Consider the following 20,638-nt stretch of genomic DNA (forward strand, 5'->3'; position numbering starts at 1 on the left):
CTCTGAACAAGGCCACTTAGCCTGGCCCTCGCAAAGGCAGTGCAATTCCTCCTCAGGCAAAGACATTCCAGAATCAATACAATAGGCTCATCCCCCAGAAGATCAACAAGAACATCCATTCAAGAGCAAGTTCACTGATAAATGAGAGCTGCAAAACTTCAGAGCTATGGGAATACAGCACATAGAACTCATGGCTTTTTTCCCATGATTCTCTAGTTTTCAAAGTTAAATTTTTTTTAATTTTTTTATTCTTTTTAAAAAAACTTTCCTCTTTCCTATTTTAACATGTAGGGGGTTTTGCTATTTTATCTTATCAATACCTTTTTAAAAATCATTTTAAATTTTTATTGTTATAGTCATATTCTATCTCTTCATTTTATTTTATTTTTTTTATTTGACATACCGAGATCACAGGTAGGCAGAGAGGCAGGCAGAGAGAGAGGAAGGGAAGCAGGCTCCCTGCCAAGCAGAGAGCCCGATGTGGGGCTCGATCCCAGGACCCTGGGATTAGGACCTGAGCTGAAGGCAGAGGCTTTAACCCATTAAGCCACTCAGGTGCCCCTCTTCATTGTATTTAACCTTATTTTTTGTATACACATAGGGTTTTTTTATATATATATTTGGGATATAGTCTTCTAATTAAAATATACCCTAAATCAAGTGCATGGTTTTGTTCTAGTCTCCAGCCTGATCACATTCTTTACTCTTTTTTTTTCTTTGTTCAACCAACTTCTTATATTATCAATGCCTTTCTTAGAATCTTTTTAAATTTTCATCTATACAGTCATATTGCATCCCTTCATTGTGTTTACCCTTATTTGTGTGTGTGTGTGTGTGTGTGTGTGTATATAAGTTTTTCTTTCTTTAAAATTTTGGGAGGCAGTTTCTATTAACAGACCAAAATACACCCAAAATCAAGTGTGTGGCTCTATTCACCAGTCTAATATATCTTTTTTCTTTTTTTTCCTCCTTTCATCTCCCCCTCATTTCAGGTCTCTTCCAATTTGGTTAGTGTATATTTTTCTGGGGTCATTACTACCCTTTTAGTATTTTGTTCTCTCATTCATCTATTCTTATCTGGACAAAATGACAAAGTGGAAAAACTCACCTCAAGAAAAAGAACAAGAGGCGTTACCAATGATTAGGGATATAATCCATATGGACATTAGTAATATGTCAGAACTAGAGTTCAGAATGATGATTATTAAGGTGCTAGCTGGGCTTGAAAAAAGCATGGAAGATACTAGAGAATCCCAATCTGGAAAAATAAAACAACGAAAATCTCACCAAGTTGAAATCAAAAAAGCTATTAATGGGGTGCAATCAAAAATGGAGGCTCTTACTGTTAGAATAAATAAGGCAGAAGAGAGAATTAGTGATACAGAAGGCCAAATGATGGAGAATAAAGCTGAGAAAAAGAGAGACAAACAACTACTGGACCACAAGGGGAGAATTAGAGAGATAAGTGATACAAGATAAAACAATATTAGAATAATTGGGATCCCAGAAGAAGAAGAAAGAAAGGGACAGAAGGTATATGGAGCAAATTATAGCAGAGAATTTCCCTAACTTGGCAAAGGGAACAAGCATCAAAATATAGGAGGCACAGAGAACCCCCCTCAAAATCAATAAAAATAGGTCCACACTCTATCATCTAATAGTAAAACTTACAAGTCCCAGTGATGAAGAGAAAAACCTGAAAGCAGCTCAGGACAAGAGGTCTGTAACATACAATGGTAGAAATATTAGATTGGCAGTAGACCTATCCACAGAGACCTGGCAGGCCAGAAAGGATATTCAGAGCACTAAATGAGAAAAATATGCAGCCAAGAATACTATATCCAGTTAGGCTGTCATTGAAAGTAGAGAGATAAAAAGCTTCCAGGACAAACAAAAACTAAAAGAATTTGCAAACACCAAACCAGCCTTACAGGAAATATTGAAAGCGGTCCTCTAAGCAAAGAGAGTAACTGACCAGAAAGGAAAAGAGACAATATTCAGTAACAGTCACCTTACAGGCAATACAATGGCACTAAATTCATATCTTTCAATAGTTACCCTGAATGTAAATGGGTCAAATACCCTAATCAAAAGATATAGGGTATCAGAATGGATTAAAAAAAAAAAGACCTATAAATATGCTGTCTGCAAGAAACTCATTTTAGACCCAAAGACACCTCCAGATTTAAAGTGAGGGGGTAGAAAGCAATTACCATGCTAATGGACATCAAAAGAAACCTGAGGTGGCAATACTTATATCAGATAAATTAGATTTTAAGCCAAAGACTATAATAAGAGATGAGGAAGGACACCATATCATACTTAAAGGGTCTGTCCAACAAGAAAATCTAACAATTTTAAATATCTATGCCCCTAACATGGGAGCAGCCAATTATATAAACCAATTAATAACAAAATCAAAGAAACACATCAATTATAGTAATACAGTTATACAATTATAGTAGGGGACTTTAACACCCCCCCTCACTGAAATGGACACATCATCTAAGCAAAAAATCAACAAGGAATTAAAGGCTTTAAATGACACACTGGACCAGATGGACATCACAGATATATTTGAACATTCCATCCCAATGCAACAGATTATTCATTCTTCTCTAGAGCACATGGAATATTCTCCAGAATAGATCCCATTCAGTTCACATTCTGGGTCACAAATCAGGTCTCAACTGGTACCAAAAGATTGGGATCATTCCCTGCATATTTTCAGGCCACAATGTTTTGAAGCTAGAACTCAATCACAAGAGGAAAGTTGGAAAGAACCCAAATACATGGAGGCTAAAGAGCATCCTATGAAAGAATGAATGGGTAAACCAGGATATTAAAGAATAATTTTAAAAATTCATGGAAACAAATGAAAATGAAAACACAACTGTTCAAAGTATTTGGGAAACAGCAAAAGGGGTCCTGAGAGGAAAGTATAGAGCAACAAGCCTTTCTCAAGAAACAAGAAAGGTCTCAAGTACACAACCTAACCCTACACCTAAAGGAGCTGGAAAAAGAACAGCAAAGAAAGCCTAAACCCTGCAGGAGAAGAGAAATAATAAAGATTAGAGCAGAAATCAATGAAATAGAAACCAAAAGAACAGTAGAACAAATCAAAGAAACTAGAAGCTGGTTCTTCAAAAGAATTAATAAGATTGATAAAACCCTGGCCAGACTTATCAAAAAGAAAAGAGAAAAGAGAAAGGACCCAAACTAACAAAATCATGAAAGAAAGAGGAGAGATCACAACCAGAAGCAAAGAAATACAAACAATTATAAGAACATATTATGAGCAATGATAAACAAGCAAATTTGACAATCCGGAAGAAATGGATGCATTCCTAGAGACATAAACTACCAAAATGGAACCAGGAAGAAACAGAAAACCTAAACAGACCCATAATCACTAAGACCCATAACCACTAAGGAGATTGAAGCAGTCATCAAAAATCTCCCAATAAACAAGACCCCAGGGTCAAATGGCTTCCCAAGGGAATTCTCCCACACATTTAAGAAGAATTAATACCTATTCTCCTGAAACTGCTCCAAAAAATAGAAATGGAAGGGAAACTTACAAACTCATGCTATGAGGCCAGCATTACCTTGATCCCAAATCAGACAAAGACCCCATCAGACCAATATCCCTGATGAACACGGATGCTAAAATTCTCACCAAAATACTAGCTAATAGGATCCAACAGTGCATTAAAAGGATTATTTACAACAACTAAGTGGGATTTATTCCTGGGATGCAAGGTTGGTCCAACATCTGCAAGCAAAACAATGTGATACAACACATTAATAAAAGAACAAAACCATATGATACTCTCAACAGATGCTGAAAAGCATTTGACAAAGTATAGTAACCTTTCTTGATCAAAACTCTTCACAGTGGGGGCGCCTGGGTGGCTCAGTGGGTTAAGCCGCTGCCTTCGGCTCAGGTCATGATCTCAGGGTCCTGGGATCAAGTCCCGCATCGGGCTCTCTGCTTAGCAGGGAGCCTACTTCCTCCTCTCTCTCTCTCTGCCTGCCTCTCTGCCTACTTGTGATCTCTGTCAAATAAATAAATAAAATCTTTAAAAAAAAAAAAAAAACTCTTCACAGTGTAGGCACAGAAGGTACATACCTCAATATCATCAAAGACATTTATGAAAAACCCACAGCAAATATCATTCTCAATGAGGGAAAACTGAGAGCTTTCCCTTAAGGTCAGGAACACAGCAGGGCTATCCACTATCACCACTGCTATTCAACATAGTACTAGAAGTCCTAGCCTCAGCAATCAGACAACAAAAAGAAATAGAATGCATCCAAATCAGCAAAGAAGTCAAACTCTCACTCTTTGCAGATGATATGTTACTTTATGTGGAAAACCCCAAAGACTCCACTCCAAAACTGCTAGGACTCATACAGGAATTCAGTAAAGTGTCAGGATATAAAATCAATGCTCAGAAATCCATTGAATTTCTATACACCAACAGCAAGACAGAAGAAAGACACAAGATACCTAGGAATAAGCCTAACCAAAGAGGCAAAGAATCTGTACTCAGGAAACTATAAAGTACTCATGAAAGAAATTGTGGAAGATACAAAGAAATGGGAAAATGTTCCATGCTCATGGATTGGAAGAACAAATATTGTGAAAATGACTATGCTGCCTAAAGCAATCTACGCATTTAATGCAATCCCTATCAAAATACCATCAATTTTTTCAAGGAAATGGAACAAATAATCCTAAAATTTATATGGAACCAGAAAAGACACCAAATAGCCAGAGCAATGTTGAAAAAGAAAGCCAAAGTTGGTTGCATCACAATTCCAAACTTGAAGCTCTATTACAAAGCTGTCATCATCAAGACAGTATAGTACTGGCACAAAAACAGACACATAGATCAATGGAACAGAACAAAGAGCCCAGAAATGGACCCTTAACTCTACAGTTAACTAATCTTCGACAAAGCAGGAAAGAATGTCCAATGGAAAAAAGACAGTCTTTTTAACAAATTGGAAAAATTAGACAGCCACATGCAGAGAAATGAAACTGGGCCATTTCCTTACACCACACACAAAAATAGACTCCAAATATGTAAGACTGATGATATCCCTGAAGCAAATAAGCCTTATCTGTTAATAAAATAAAAAAGAACTATTATGAAACTTATAGGAACAATGTTTGAAAATTATCCAAAATAAAATTTAATCTCATTTCTACTTAAAATAAAATAAAGTTTTTAAAAATTTAAAAAATAAAATATGACTAAATTCTTTTGTTACTGAATTAGTACAATGGTATATAAATGTAGTGTTTAGTGAATGATTAAGGTATTTGTGGTGGTCACATTAGTGAGGTACTCAAACCTCCCTTTCAAAGAAATGCTGGGAGAAGGAAAGGCAGTTGGCAGATAGCCTTTAGCTGCTGCACCTTCAAATCTATCTCCAAAATCATCCAGAAGCCAAACTCCTATAATGCTTCTATAATGACCAAGGATGCTCCAATAATAACTGAACTCTACAAGGACACGATAGTCAAACTACCCCTGCCTGTCATAGGACACTTGTGATGTGACAAGCAATCTTTGCTCTAAGGTTCTCCACTGACTGTCTCAGAGTATCTCAGGGATTCATTTTGGTCTGATGACCATCTTACCAAATACTCCTTCCTTTCCTCTTTCATTTCAAAGGTATCAGACCTGCAGGTTAACCTGAATTCTCTCCTTGCCTACTCTGGCTTCCTCTTTACTTAAATTTTTCCAGCACTTCCCCCAATGAAACTCTTGCATGTCTAATTCCTTTTTTAGTATCTGCTTTTCAGAGAACCCCAAGTACACTGTATTGTATTATTACTTCAGCCTAGAAGGATACATTCCACTCCCTGTGTGTAAGGGCAAGAAGTTCACTTGAAAATGAGGTCATTTGTTATGTAAAAATCACTCCTGCCAAACATGGGGGTAGATAAACTCCAAAACATAAAATAGGAAACAAAACCTGAGAAAAGAGGAAAAAATTGCAGAACTTTAGCCAAGAAAAAGAGTATTTCTTTCACCTTTGGCCAAGAAAGTGGAGTGAACATAGCTGATTATTCTTTCTTCTGTGCTACCACTAAGCCTTAATGCTATCATTTCATTTATCTTACCATATTATCTATAGATCTCTCTCCTATTGCACTTATTTTTGAAGGTCAAGGGAACATCTTATTTATCAATAAATTCACAAGACCTATCACAATACCTGAAATATAATATGCCTTTCTAAGTATTTTTAAATGAAGACAGTTTCAAAATACATTAAAATAATCAGATTCAGAAAAATTAAAACATAAGCTTATTGTCTATATTTCTGGGTTCTCAGCTGTCTTTTGTCTTGTAAACTGAAGAACTAAAATTGGGGCGGGGGGGAATGTTCAATTTTATTTATGAGAAAGCACTTTATAGAGTATAAGCTCCAAATATAAGTTAGGATGTAAATGATGTTGGTGATGATGAAAACAAAAATGATAATGGTGATGACTAGAACTGAAGTTTCCTAGGAGTTATGGGCAACAGAGCTGACTAGGAGATGAAGGACATTTTGTACATCTTCACAGACACTCATCCATCCTGATGCCATCACCATTACCCAAAGTCATTTTTACTAAGCTGATGATTACAAAGTAAAATCATAGAGAGGAAAAACAAGATACAGTGCAAAACAAACCAAAAAATTGCCTTCTTTCATCCCATCATCTTCATAGTTTTTTCTAGAAAAGTCTTTATTTTAAAAAAATTTAAAAAGTTATGACTTGCTCATATGCAGATCTTTGGTTAGCGGAAACCCAACTTTACTTATGAGCTGAATAGTTAATGATTGACAAAGGATATACCTATCAGATTATTGGAAGTCTTGAGTTATTTCCATTTTTATCCCCATGCCGTATGGAATTCCCTCCCCCATGAGAGTGAGCTAGCCTAGTGGCTTGCTTCTAACAAATAGTGTACAGCAAAGGTAGCCTACATAAGATTATGGCTTCTATCTTGTTAGCTTGTCCCTCCTGCTGGCTTTGATGAAACAAGAAGTCATGTTGAAAAGGCCCTCGTGGCAAGGAACTGAGTGCTGTCCAGCAGCCAGACAGGAACGGAATACTGTCAACAACCACATGAGTTAGGAGTGGATTCTTCCCTACTTGAACATTCAGAAGAGACTCCAGTTTTGGCTGATACCTTAAATGAAACCTCCTGAAGCAGACACAACTAAGCCATACCTAGACTACTGACACACAAAGATGGCAAGATAACAGATGTGTACCATTTTAAGCCACTAAAATTGTAATGTGTTACATTGAAAGAGAAAACTAATACATTACATTTGGAACACAGTCATTTATCATTCATACTTCTTGAACCTTTCTGTTGAATTACAAAAACAAAACATTGAACTTACTTGGAATGTAGGAAAGATGCAAATATCCCTTGCTTCCCTTCAGTGTTATACAAGGTTTCAGCTCTATTGAAATAGGGGCTTTCATGTCATCTAAATGGAAGAATAAAGATAATGTCAATAAATTATTATAAATCATTTCTAGTAAATAGAGCATTCTGAATATCATTCTCTAAAAGATGACATTAAAATCATGTAATGAGAAAAATTGAGGATAGTTAAAAACGTCTCCCTCACTGGAGGAGTGACATCAAAAAAACGGCAGAGCAAGGAGTCCAAGACCCCCATTCTCCTCACAAACATACCAATTCAGCAACAACTCATGGACAAATTCCCTTTGGAATAATCAGAAACTAATTGAAAGTTTCCTCTATCCCAAGAGAATGTGAAATCAGACTCATCAAAGTTAGCAGGGGATATCCTTTTACTCAAAACTCTGCATCTGGCACAGCATGATCAGGAAAAGATCCCCTAGTCACCAGCTTCACTCAAGAAGCAAGAGGTTGGTTCAGTATCCAGAGCCCCAAGTTTCCCAAGAGTAATACCCAAAGGAATGACAAATTAGAAAGTCTGAACAGACCTATAACTAATAAAGAGATTGAATAAGTAATTTTAAAATCCCCCCCAAAAAATAAATAAGCCTAGAACCAGACGACCTCAACAGGTAAATTCTACCACCAAACATTTAAATTAAGAATTAATACCAATCCTCAAAATCTTTCAAAAAACTTGAAAGGGACCATTTCCAAACTTATTTTATGAGCCCAGCATTACCCTGACACTAAAAACCAGACAAAGACACCACAAGGAAAGACATCTATAGGCCAATATCTCTAATATATATAGATGCAAAATTCCATAGAATGAAGGATAAAAATCACATGATTATCTCAACATATACGGAAAATGCATTTGACAAGATTTATACATTTTTGTGATAAAAACTCTTGACAAACTAGGATTAGAAGAAATGGCCTCAAAATAATAAAAACCATATACAAATGTCCATAGCTAATGTTACACTCAATGGTAAAAAACTGAAAGTTGTTCCTCTAAGATTAGAAAGAAAGCAAGGATACCCACTCCTTACATAGCACCCAAAGACCTAGTCAGTGTTAGGGCCGATTTAATGTTGAAACCTGTTTAACTATTAGGGCCTGCTTACTTAGAATGACTCCATATTGCCTAGGTAGCCATATTGTTGTTTACATCCACAGACTTCATCCCGGGAATTAAATGCCCCAGCAGCTCTAAATGCCCCAGCACTCCCCAGCAGTTCCAAACATCCCAGTAGTTCCTGGTATTGGTTCCAGGTATCGGTTCCGGGAGTAAATGCCTTAACAATAGAAGCCACATACCTTGAGGTCTGCGGTTATGCTCTATAAAACCAGCCTGTGAGGTTGGGACGGGGTCGCTCTCTTCAGAGGCGGCCCTGGGGGTTCATCTGACTTCTAATGCTTGGCAGAGAATAAGGCTTTGCATAACTTTCACTTTGTCTCAGTCTCGTTCCTTAGATAACAGACCCCATCTCTCCTTCAGATCAATTAGGCCACAAAAATAAATGAAAAGCTTCCAAATTGGAAAGGAAGAAGTAAAATTTTCCTTGCATACAAACACTATTTCTTTTTTTTTTTTTAATATTTTATTTTATTATTTATCCTGAGATAGAGCCCCACGTTGGGCTCCCTGCTCCATGGCAAGCCTGATTATCTCTCTTCCTCTGCCTGCCTCTCCCCCTCCTTGTGCACGTGCACTCTGTCAAATAAATAAATTAAATATTTAAATAAATGAATGAATGATGAATAAAATTTGGCCTATACATATTCAGTTTTAAGAGAAAGAAGGAAATTTTGCAATATGCTACAACATGGATGAATCCTATGAACATTATTCTAAGGCTAACAAGCTAGTCTTATATACAGTATGATTCTGGTATTTTACGGTTTTTAATATACACCTTTATATATCCAAAAGGATATTCACCAAAATTAGAATATTGACAGTGGTCAACTGAATTGTGACAGGCCTAGGGTACATTGTGTCTTCATTTTCACCTATATTTTAAAAGATTTGCATAAACAATACCCATTATTACCTTTCTTAGGAAGAAAAAGGTTGTTAGGGTATTGAAATGTGGGCCCTTTCATATGCATTACCAAGCATAGTGTAACGTGCCCCTTCTTTCCCAGCCGTATCCTTATAGAAAATCTTGAGTAAGCCAACCAAAGACTCTGGAGCAGAAGCTGAGAACAAGTTTAAAGTAGTGAATCACCAGAGTTGTGTTACTAAGGGTGATTCTCTCCTTCCAATTAAGTTTCCCAGTTTCTGAAATTGTCTGATTATGATGACAACATCAACAACTCAATTCAATCAGACAAATGTTTAGAGAGCTCCTGTGGGTGCTCAGTGTTGAGCCAGGCATCAGAGCAGGGTGGGCAGGAGGCAGGGTATTAGAGAGTGGAGAACAGAGATCTGAGGTTTAGTCTTTACATCAGGAGGTCTATGATTTTTCTGGGAAGACAAGACCAACATACAAAAAATAATTAGATGTAAGAATCAAAAGATCACATAGCATTGTATGGAATATAACTTTATTATTTACAAGGACCTACTGGAGGGTAGCTTCATTACTTTAAAGTCACCATGTAGGGGCACCTGGGTGGCTCATGGGTTAAAGCCTCTACCTTCGGCTCAGGTCATGATCCCAGGGTCCTGGATTGAGCCCTGCATCAGGCTCTCTGCTCATCAGGGAGCCTGCTTCCCCCTCTCTCTCTGCCTGTCAAATACATTTTTCAAAAATCTTTTAAAAAAATATAAAATAAAATAAAATAAAGTCACCATGTATGTGACAAAATCCTCTATTTGGGTTGTTACAGAAAGTGGTGACCTGTTTTAACAAGTGCACAGTACAAGAGGCTCTGATTTCCACTGCAACCATAAAGGTCAGCATTGTTAATCCATCATAGGACTTTCTCCCACTGAGCTCTGCCTCAGAATCTTTCTTAACTGCAATTGTAACTGCAGTTGGCACTGGAAACGAAACAGTGTCCCTCTGAGTGTTGGCATTAAGTATTCTTGGAGGTCTAGGGAGGAAATATTAGCTGGAGTTGAACCTTCATGGCACTTCGTTTTACTTCTTTAATGGAATTTCTGATACATAAATATGTGGTCCCTTTTGACAGGAATGCCCTTGTCATCATCAGTCCAGAGGAGAGATGGGGGTATGAGTGGTGAGCAGAGGACAGTGAAAAGTAATTAGCTCGAGAACATACTCTGGAGATAGTGAAAATGGGACTCAGCAACATGCTGAATGTGGGGAATAAGGAAAAGAAATAAAGGATACCCCTGGTTGGGGGCCTAAGGAATCAGATGGATGATGAAATGGGATAGATAGGAAGAAGGAGGCTCAGCTTGCCCTAAGTCAGGAGTTCTAGCTCCAAATAGCTACTGGGCTTCCCAGGGGGCATGCTGAGCTCATAGAATAAATGAATGAATCCTCATGTTACAGTTACTCCTCCTACTACACATGAGACAAAACCCAGAAGCTCCTAATGTTCCAGCTATATCACACATAAACTTTACATTCTCAGTATTCCTTAGCATAATAATTAAACTCAGTACCTATTAAATAAAACTTGTTAAACTGAATTAAATTCAGCTGACTTGGGCGCCTGGGTGGCTCAGTGGGTTGAGCCGCTGCCTTCGGCTCAGGTCATGATCTCGGAGTCCTGGAATCGAGTCCCATGTCGGGCTCTCTGCACAGTAGGGAGCCCGCTTCCTTCTCTCTCTGCCTGCCTCTCTGCCTACTTGTGATCTCTCTCTGTCAAATAAATAAATAAAATCTTTAAAAAAAAAATTCAGCTGACTTGACATGCTCTGTAGGACTTTTGATGGACCACAAAAAGTTGGCATGAAACAGACAAGGATATTTTGAGTTTGAGAACAGAAGAAGCACAACTCAAGGCCAGGGAAGGGGCTGGCCCACTCGGGGCGGGGGTGGGAGGGGGGTGTAGAGATACACAAGATATGGGGATATACCTGCTTAGCTGAGAGGGCCATGCTGTAAGGTCACACCCAGTCAGCTGGTCCTGTCAGCTCCACCTTCAGAGTCTTTCCAGAATTTGACCCCTTCTCATCACCTCCACCGCAGCTCCTTTGGTCCAAGTCACCATTATCTCTCTCACCTGGAGTATTATGCAACAGCCTTCCAACACATCTCTTGCTCCCATATGTGACCCCCTATGGATTATCATCAGCACAAGAGCCAGACCAATCTTTGTTCGCAGTAAAAGATGAGCCATCCCCCTTACCTACAAGGCCCTCATCTCCTCCCCATATCCTCTATGACCTCATCTTCTACTGCTTTCCCCCTCTCCCCACTCCACTGCAGCCACACTGGCCTCCTTACTCTCCTTCCAACACATCGGACAGGTCCCACATCAGCCTTTGCACGGCCCACTCCCTCAACTATTCCAGGTCTTTACTAAATGTCATCTTCCCAGGGATGCTTTCCTTGGTCACTCCACTTTATAATGCAACCCCTTTCCCCATTTCCGCTCTCTGTCCCCTCTCCTGCTCTACTTTTTTCTCAGAGAAATTACCACCATCTAACATGCTGAATATTTTATTTTACTGATAAAGAAAGGAGGCATCTTGGTGGCTCAGTCAGTTAAGCATCAGACTCTTGATTAGGCTCCAGTAGTGACCTCCGGTGGTCACAGGATCAAGCCCCATGTCCTGCTCCATGTTCAGGACAGAATCTGCTTGTTCTTCTCCCTCTATACCTCCTTCCATTCATTCTCTTTCTCTTTCTTTCAAATAAATAAAATCTTTAAAAAAAAAAAAAAAGCCTTCACTAGGGCAGGGACTTTGTCTTTATTGTTCACTGCTGTATAATATCCTCAGTGCTTAGAATAGACATGCTGGATGCTCAGTGAATACTGGTTTAATTAAATTATCTATTAATTCTTGGGTTTCTGGACTACCTATAGCAAAAAAAAAAAAAAAAGTCTATAACCTAACCTGAGTCTGATGATTCTAGATTACAAGAGAGTATGTGTCCAGGGTCTTATGGACTGACACACACACCCACATTTTCTGCCTTTTCCAAAGTTGAGGAACACATAGCTAATTCTTGCCATTTCTGTATATTATAAGCTGGATTGTGTGTCCCCTCCCCCCCCCAAATTCATATGTTGAAATTCTAACCTCCCAGTTCCTTACAGTGTGACTCTATGCAGAGATTAGGTCTTTAAACAAGAGATTAAGTTCAAAAGAACCTGCTACGGTAAAGTCCCACACCAACATGATTGGTGTCCCTATAAGAAGAGGAGATTTAGACACACAGGGAGTTCCAGGCCTAAGTGCACACAGAAAAAAGACCAAATAATGACATGGCATGGCAAGAAAGCAGCCATCTGCAAGCAAGAAGGAAACAAATCTGCTTACCCTTGGTCTTGGACTTCCAGTTCTCAGAACTGTGAGAAATAAATTTCTGTCAAGTCACCCAGTCTTTGGTGTTTTATTGTGGGAGTCCTAGCAAACCAATCCACTATTAATACCCCACAGCTTCACCAATGGAAATGGAAATGGAAATCATCCAATGGAATGATCAAATGGAAATCAAATGGATCAAATGGAATCATCAAATGGAAATCATCCTCACAGAAAGACTCAATCAAGTGTTGTTGTTACCACTCTCCTCACAGGAATACCTACAGGAATCGGAGCTTCCCACACATGCATGTTGGACTCACCAGATAGATTCTGTAAGGTAGGGAAGGAAGATAATGACAAGGCAGTGGCCATGGTCCCAAGCAGGGTTGTGCTGTAACTGTGTACTCTGCTTGCTCCCCTCAGTCCCCAGAGCAGGAGGGCAGCAGCAAAGGACCACAGGACTTCTCAGCATTAGACAGAAAAGCGTAAGGTCCTCCATCAAAAATCAAAAGACAAATCGATTATTATTACTAAAAGATCAAAAGCTTGAATAATAACAAGAAGTGTAATACAAATAAAGGCCATGTGAAACATGGCACAGAGAAGGTAACATAATTGAGGCACCTGGCTGGCTCAGTCAGTTGAGCACGTGACTTTTTCTCTCTCTCTCTCTCTCTCTCTTTATTTATTTATTTGAGAGAGACAGTGCATGCGTGGGTAGGGCAGAGGGAGAGAACCTTCAAACAGACTCCCGCTGAGCGCAGAACCCAGATGTGGGGCTTGAGGCCACCACCAATGAGATCATGACCTGAGCCAATATCAAGAGTCAGACACTCAACTGACTAAGCCACCCAGGTGCCCTAGCATGTGACTCTTGATCTTGAGATTGTAAATTCAAGCCCCATGTTGGGTGTAAAGATTACTTTAAAATAACAGCTTTTGTTTCTTTTAAATAGAAGGTGATATAATCAATGTGTGGTACATAGAAGCCAAAGGAAAGGAGAAACTAAGCAGCAGAGTGGACTAGGGAGGCTTTCTGGTGGGGGAGAGGTATACTGACCTTATAGGATGGAAAAATTTCAGAGATTAGTTGCAAGGGAATTCAGTAAAATCCACACACAGCAAAAAACCATGAAGGTAAGATGGGTCACGCAGCTAACTCTTGTTCTCACACCTGGAAATTACGCTAATTCCTTGGAAGTAACTTTCTATTAGCATTTTCCAGAATGTGTTTCTCAAGACAGCCAACACACACTCAAAATATAAAATTGAAAATCGGAGGATTAAATAGGTTTCTTTCTTACAGAACTTCTGTAAAAAATGTACTTCTGTAAGTACATTTATAAATCTCCCCCAAGTATTACACCATCAATCTTTTTTCCTAACAGAATCTCAAGGAGCTAGCATTTTTGGAAGCATCAAACCTTCCTGATATTACTAATGGGTAGAAAAGACCAGTCAACCCATGCTGAGCAAACCAGTGGAAAATACCAAATCAAAACTGCAGTCTAGCCCTGAAGCTGTGCTTTCAGATTGCAGACATTCCTAGAGAAATAGGGAGGAAAACCAAAAAACAGTGATAGAGCTAGTTAATAGTATTAGGGTATGATTGATCTCGTCAATACTGTTGTTTCTATGTGGCTACATGCTAAAAACAACCTACAACAACCCTTGTAAAATAGCCTTAAAATCACTTTCGGGGGCACATGGGTGGCTCAGTCAGTTTAAGTGTCCGACCCTTAATTTTGGCTCATTATCTCAGGGTCATGAGATCAAGGCCTTCCTCAGCTCCATGCTGGCCATGGAGCCTGCCTGAGAGTCTCTCTCTCACTCTCTCCAGCTGCCTCTCCACCTCAACTTTCTTTAAATAAATAAGTAAAACTTATAAAATCACTTTCATTTTACAGACAAAAAAACTGGGACACAAAGAGGCTAAGTACTTTCTGCTCAAGGTCACACAGTTAATAACTGACAGAACCAGGCTAACATCCTATTAGAGATGTGTTTCCCAGGCTCCTCAAAAGTCACAGCCTCAAACACTTATGAAGCACCTGTTATATGCCCACTGCTGTGCTGAAGGAAAAAAAAAAAAAGGACACATACCAGAGCAATAATCAATTCCAAAAGGCAGCTAGGACTGGTCTACCTTCTCAAGAAGAACCAGTAAGTCTTGGGGCTGAGGCAAAAGCTCAGAAGCAAAGAGTTCTGCCAAAACTGGCAAGAATCTGACACTGAGTTCGAGGTGGGCAAGTACAGCACAGTTTAGAGATGTGTGAGGTCTGTGAAGGATCGAGAAAATCCACACAGGACAGCAACCAGCCATCACCTTTGCTGCCCGCAGCAGCAGCTGGAACACACGGTCATTTCCCGAGTTCCCCCCTACAGCAGTGCAAAGCTCTTAGGAAAACCTACCCTGAACCGCTTGCTGCTGTTTTACTTACCACAATAGGTATACCAAACAGAGACATCAGAGGAGTTGCAGACCCAGCGTTGCTCCCCAGGTTCAGCGAATATGGAAGAAAACAGAGTGGAAAAAAGCATAAATGAAAACATGATTCAGTATCTCCAAAACTTTACAAATACAAGGGGGATTAGTAACTAATCATCGGACTCTTTCCTTTCAGTAAGCAGAAAAGGTTTAACTTAGTCACCGGTCACATGATTTCTGAGTTCCTGAGTTTCCTCTTTTGAGTGTATGTGTTTAATATTCGAGCACTTCCGGCAAGGGAAGAAAGGAAAATGATTTAGAATATACTCTTTGAGAACACGTAATGCAAATGAGAACACAGAGCTTGCAAAACAAAACAAGGTACTTCCTGGTCAATAGTAACAAAACCAGTCTGTAGGTCTCCTAAATTTAGAATCCCAAGAGAAAGCCACTCCTTTTCCATCTGTGTTGCTATTATTTTTTTTACAATTTTTTTTATACAATTTTTTGTACCACAATTTCCCATGGCCCAGGGAACTAGACCTATAGATCTGAACTGAATAGTCTGATGCAAATTACTTCTGTTCTACAACAGGTACAGCCACAAGGCTGAGCCAGACTAGATGGGACTACAGACATGGGATATTAGCTATAGTTCTGCATTTTGGGTGGGGACCACAGCAGGCTTCAGAATGCACTTACTTAAGCAAAGTACAGCTCCAGGGATATTTTGGGCCCTGATAATGAAATGGTCATTATTTTGATGTAGCATGTATTTCAAAATTCTCACTGTTCTATAAAAATAGCTCATTGTTTAGATACTTCGCTACATAAAATCCTTTGTAGGACATAGTTTGGGATTAGTAGCCAAAAATAAAAATAGCATGGAGTCAGGGCCTAAAAGTCTACAGGTTCAGAGGAAAATAATCATATGCTGGTAAAAGTTTCCACTAAAGAACTAGGCTACTTTCTCATTTTTAGAAAGGCAAATATCTGAGGGAAGATGGGAAATGGAAGTTGTTAATGGATACTGAGCTTCAGGAGTGGAAGATGAGAAGTTCTAGAGATATGTTACACATCAGTGTAACTATAGTTAACACTACTAAACTTGTGCTTTAAATTGGTTAAGATGCTGAGTTTTTTATTTTATTTTTTACTACATTAAAAAGTGGGGGGAAAAAAGAAGAAGAAAAAAAACCTATGAATGCCCGTAGTGGTCTCAAAAATACCATTTCCCACTAAAAGGAACAAAGACTCTGAAGAAATTTCTGATTCCAGATATAGGGCGGGAAATGTACAAGATGGAGCTCGGAACATCTTAGCATATTAGATAACCAATATGAAGACAGACCCCACTGACCAAAGATGGGTTTCCTACTGCTGCTATAATGACTAACTACTGACTTGGTGGCTTAAAACGACACAAATGTATTCTCTTACAGTTCTGGGGGTCAGAAGTCTGAAATCAGTTTCACTGGACCAAGATCAAGGTGTCAGCAGAGCTGGTTCCATCTGGAGACTCTGGCGGAACAGCCTATTTCCTTACTTTCTCATCTTGGAGAGCTGAACCCATGTATTTCTCCATCTTCAAAGTTTAGAACTCCCATCCCTGGTTCCATCTTCACATCACCTCCTCTGACCTCCTGCTTCCTTCTTATAAGAACCCTGTGATTATACTAGAACCATTTGGATAATCCAGCATAATCTCCCCAAGATCTATCTATAAAATCCCTTTTGCCATATAATGTAATAGTCAGTTTCCAGACATGAACATCTTGGGGGACCATTATTCAACCTACCTATAGACGATACAAACATTAAGATAGTAACTACAATGAACTGAAATACACCAAATGTATTTAAAACTAAGAGCTCATAATTTTTTAAAAGATTTTACTTATTTGAGAGAAAGAGAGAGAGCAAGCATGAGCCGAGGGGAGGGACAGAGGGAGAAGAGAGAGAATCTCCAGCAGACTCTGCACTGAATGCAGAGCCCAACGTGGGGCTTGATCTCACAATGCTGAGATCAGAACCTGAGCCAAAAACCAAGAGTCAGATGCTCAACCAACTGAGCCACCCAGGTGCCCTGAGCTCATAATTTTTTAAAAGTATAATTAATCATTAGATGATGCTAGGAAGTCAACTCTTTTGAAAATTGATAAACAAAGGGAAAGAATCAAACATTTATCCTGATTTAATGAAACTGAAATACCGGTAACCAGAGAGTAGATTTGGGACAATTTTCCTTTGCTTCCTCTTACTCTTTTTCTCTGTTTTTAGAAGTACTCAGCTAATATATGAAAAAAAGGAAAAATAGAATATAACCATTTTGCAACACCTAATGAATTACTGAGCTTGGGCACCGAGCATCAATGGTTGCTAACTTCACGAAGAGTGAGAGACAGAAAGGATTTGTGAACTTCCTGATGAATGAACACTGGGGTAGCCTGCTTCCAAGATGGCTCCCAATGATCCTTCTTAGTATTCAAATCCCTGTGTAATCTCCTCCACCAATGAATGAAGCTGATTCTCTAACTAATAAAATATTGCATAATAAAAGTGTGCAACTTTCAAGGTAAATCATACACATCCTTGCGGCTTCCGCTCTACTCTTCTGGATCAGTTGCTCTGGGGGCAGCAAGTAGCCCTAAAGAGAGAACCATGTGGTGAGAAACTGAGGCCTCCTACCAAAAGCCAGCACCAATTTGTCAGTCATGCGAGTGAGCCACCTTGGAAACAACCCCTCCTGCTCCAGTTCAGCCTTCAGATGACAGCAGCACCAGCTGAGAGCTTGACTCCAACCTCACGACAGAATCTGACCCAGAAGCATTCACCTAAGCCACTCCCAGATACTGGACCAACAGGCACCATGCAGTATTACATTTTAAGCCTCTAGTTTTTGAGACACCTAAGTGGTCAGGCTGTTGAGCATCCAACTCTAGGATTTTGGCTCATGATCTCAGGATCCTAGGATCCAGCCCCGCATCAGGCTCCCTGCTCAGTGGGGAGTTTGCACCTTTGCCTCTCCCTCTGCCCTTCCCCCTGTTCGCACACATACTCTCTTAAATAAGAAGTCTTAAAAATTTAAAAAACAAAACAAAACTCTAAATTTGGGGGGCAATTTGTTAATGCAACAATAGTTAATAAAAGCAACATCATCGGCGCCTGGGTGGCTCAGTGGGTTAAGCCTCTGCCTTCAGCTCAGGTCATGATCTTAGGGTCCTGGGATGGAGCCCTGCATAGGGCTCTCTGTTCAGTAGGGAGCCTGCTTCCCCCTCTCCCTTTGCCTGCCTCTCTGCTTATTTGTGATCTCTCTCTGTGTCAAATAAATTTTTTTAAAAATCTTTAAAAAAAAAGCAACATCATCTATGAATTATCCAAAATAATCAAATCTCGATCTGATGAAATCTCAAGTCATACTACCAATTTGTAGGAGATACAGAAGACAGAGAAACATGTTAATGTACACCTCAGGGATAAAAATCAGAAAACCTAAAGCACGAAAAGATGTAAAGGACAAAGGACTCTGTTTCTTAACAGGTAATTTACAAGGGAGAAAAAAACAAAGTGAAAGAAATGGAGGGGTCCATAGATTAGATGAGTCCTGAAAGTCATTTATTAAATTGGTGTGAATAAGGCATGAGCTTTACTAAGATCTTAATCCAAACAAAATGTGGGGAGAAAATTGGCATTTGAACAAACTGGATATTTGATAACTTTGGGGAGAAGGGAGTAACTTGGAAAGAGGGGAGTGATGTGGGTATTATAATGTATTATAATTTTTACGTCTTTATCTGGTAGAGTTAAAAAATATTCAAGAAAGAGATGTTACAGTGACTGGGTTTTGCTTCCAAATAAAAGTAGAGGGCAAGTGGTTGGGATGTAAGTCAAACAACATTGACAACAAATTGGTAAATGTTGAATCTGAATGATAGTTATGTTGATTCATTATACTCTTCTAAATTTTGAATGACTGAAATTCTCAATGAAAGGGAAGTCGGTAACAAAGTTACCTGAAAAAATCAGAATACCATCTCTAGAATTGTGTCCAAGCTAAGGCTATCATTGAGACCTAATGGCCACTTTGTTACTTTTGCTTCTAAAAGCTTAAGTCTTTCAGAATAATGAAACTCATGTTTAGAAAAGGGATTACAAGACATTTTATTATCAACAGGCATATTACTTGATACAACCCCAATGTTAAGCCAGGATCACCCTGCCTTTTGAGACTCAAAACCAACTCAATGCCCTTCCTGTAGATAGTGGGACTCCTCACCTCCCCCAGCCTCTCCAAGATTTTACTCCACTTGTGGTGAATGTAGTAAAGTGGCATAGAGAGGTGTGTGTAAATTTTTCCTCCTCACGTTGGCCTGAATTGTTTGATTACTTCAGTGATGAATCATAATTCTACACATACTATTCCTTGTCTTCTTCCGGTGTGGCTCCAGACCATGCACTTGAGAAGTCATCTTTCTCACTTAGTATTTTAAGCTTTTATTTCTTTTCCCTGAACAACCAAGTTGTCTTCTAAATTATTCTGATACTAATACAAACAGGTTTTTCACTCCACTCCGCAGGTGACAGAATGGTTTTAAGAATACAGGACACTTAAAGAGATACGGTACACTCAGAACAAGTTATGAAGAAACTGGAGAAAACATTAAGATATTAGTAATGCTGTTTTTTCTTCTAGGAATGGAACTAAGTATGTTTTTTTTTTCCTTGCCTCTACTAATATTTGATCAACATTTTGTCATGGAAAATTTTATAGTAAGATACATTAACTGCCAAGATAGCAACAGGTATGTATCTAGGTGACAGGACAGAGGAACAGGCAGGCAGAGGCCCAAACAGAAGATAGGGATGGCACCAACTTGTTCATCTTCCTGAGACCTAGAGCCTGCCTTCTGCTAGATCACAAGCTGGCTGATCCTACCAGAGGGCAGGCTCTAGACCTCAGAAAGGGGAGTACTTTTCTATGTTACACTCTCTCCTATAAGCTTCTAGCAGCTGCAGACCTGATCTTCGTCTATGAACATATGAAGTTTCTGGTGCTTCCCTATCAACCTTCCTCATACACAGGTAAGTCATAAAGATTAGGATTACCATCATGACAGACAATAGAAGACATTAGGCAGCTCCACAGAGATTGAGTGTTTTGTTCTTTTTTCTTTCAAGATTTTGAGATGGAGTAAGAATGAGAGAGAGAGAGAGAATGAGTAGGGGGTAGGGTAAAGGGAGAGGGAGAAGCAGGCTCCCCTCTGAGCAGGGAGCCTGACACCGGGGCCCAATCCCTAGGGCCTGGGATCATGACCTGAGCTGAAAGCAGAGGCCTAATCAACTAAGCCACCAAGC

At 39.2% G+C, this 20,638-nt stretch overlaps 1 protein-coding gene across 2 annotated transcripts in view; it reads right to left on the bottom strand.

Moving 5' to 3' along the window:
• LY96 (lymphocyte antigen 96) overlaps nt 1–15,747 on the bottom strand; it is a 29,098-nt gene extending 13,351 nt beyond the window's left edge. Inside the window, exons 1-2 of one of the 2 annotated variants that reach the window (XM_044244459.1) lie at nt 15,297–15,747; nt 7,423–7,512 (exon numbers count right to left, since the gene is read on the bottom strand). In XM_044244459.1, the coding sequence (XP_044100394.1) occupies nt 7,423–7,512; nt 15,297–15,408 (202 nt within the window). In that variant the 5' untranslated portion in view covers nt 15,409–15,747. Of the gene's footprint in view, nt 1–7,422; nt 7,513–13,175; nt 13,253–15,296 lie in introns of those variants that run through there. The other variant, XM_044244461.1, reaches the window with a different exon arrangement.
• Between the last annotated feature and the right edge of the window lie 4,891 nt (nt 15,748–20,638).

This window comes from Neovison vison, chromosome 4, assembly GCF_020171115.1.
Source record: "Neovison vison isolate M4711 chromosome 4, ASM_NN_V1, whole genome shotgun sequence".
In the NCBI taxonomy this organism is placed as follows: Eukaryota; Metazoa; Chordata; class Mammalia; order Carnivora; family Mustelidae; genus Neogale; species Neogale vison.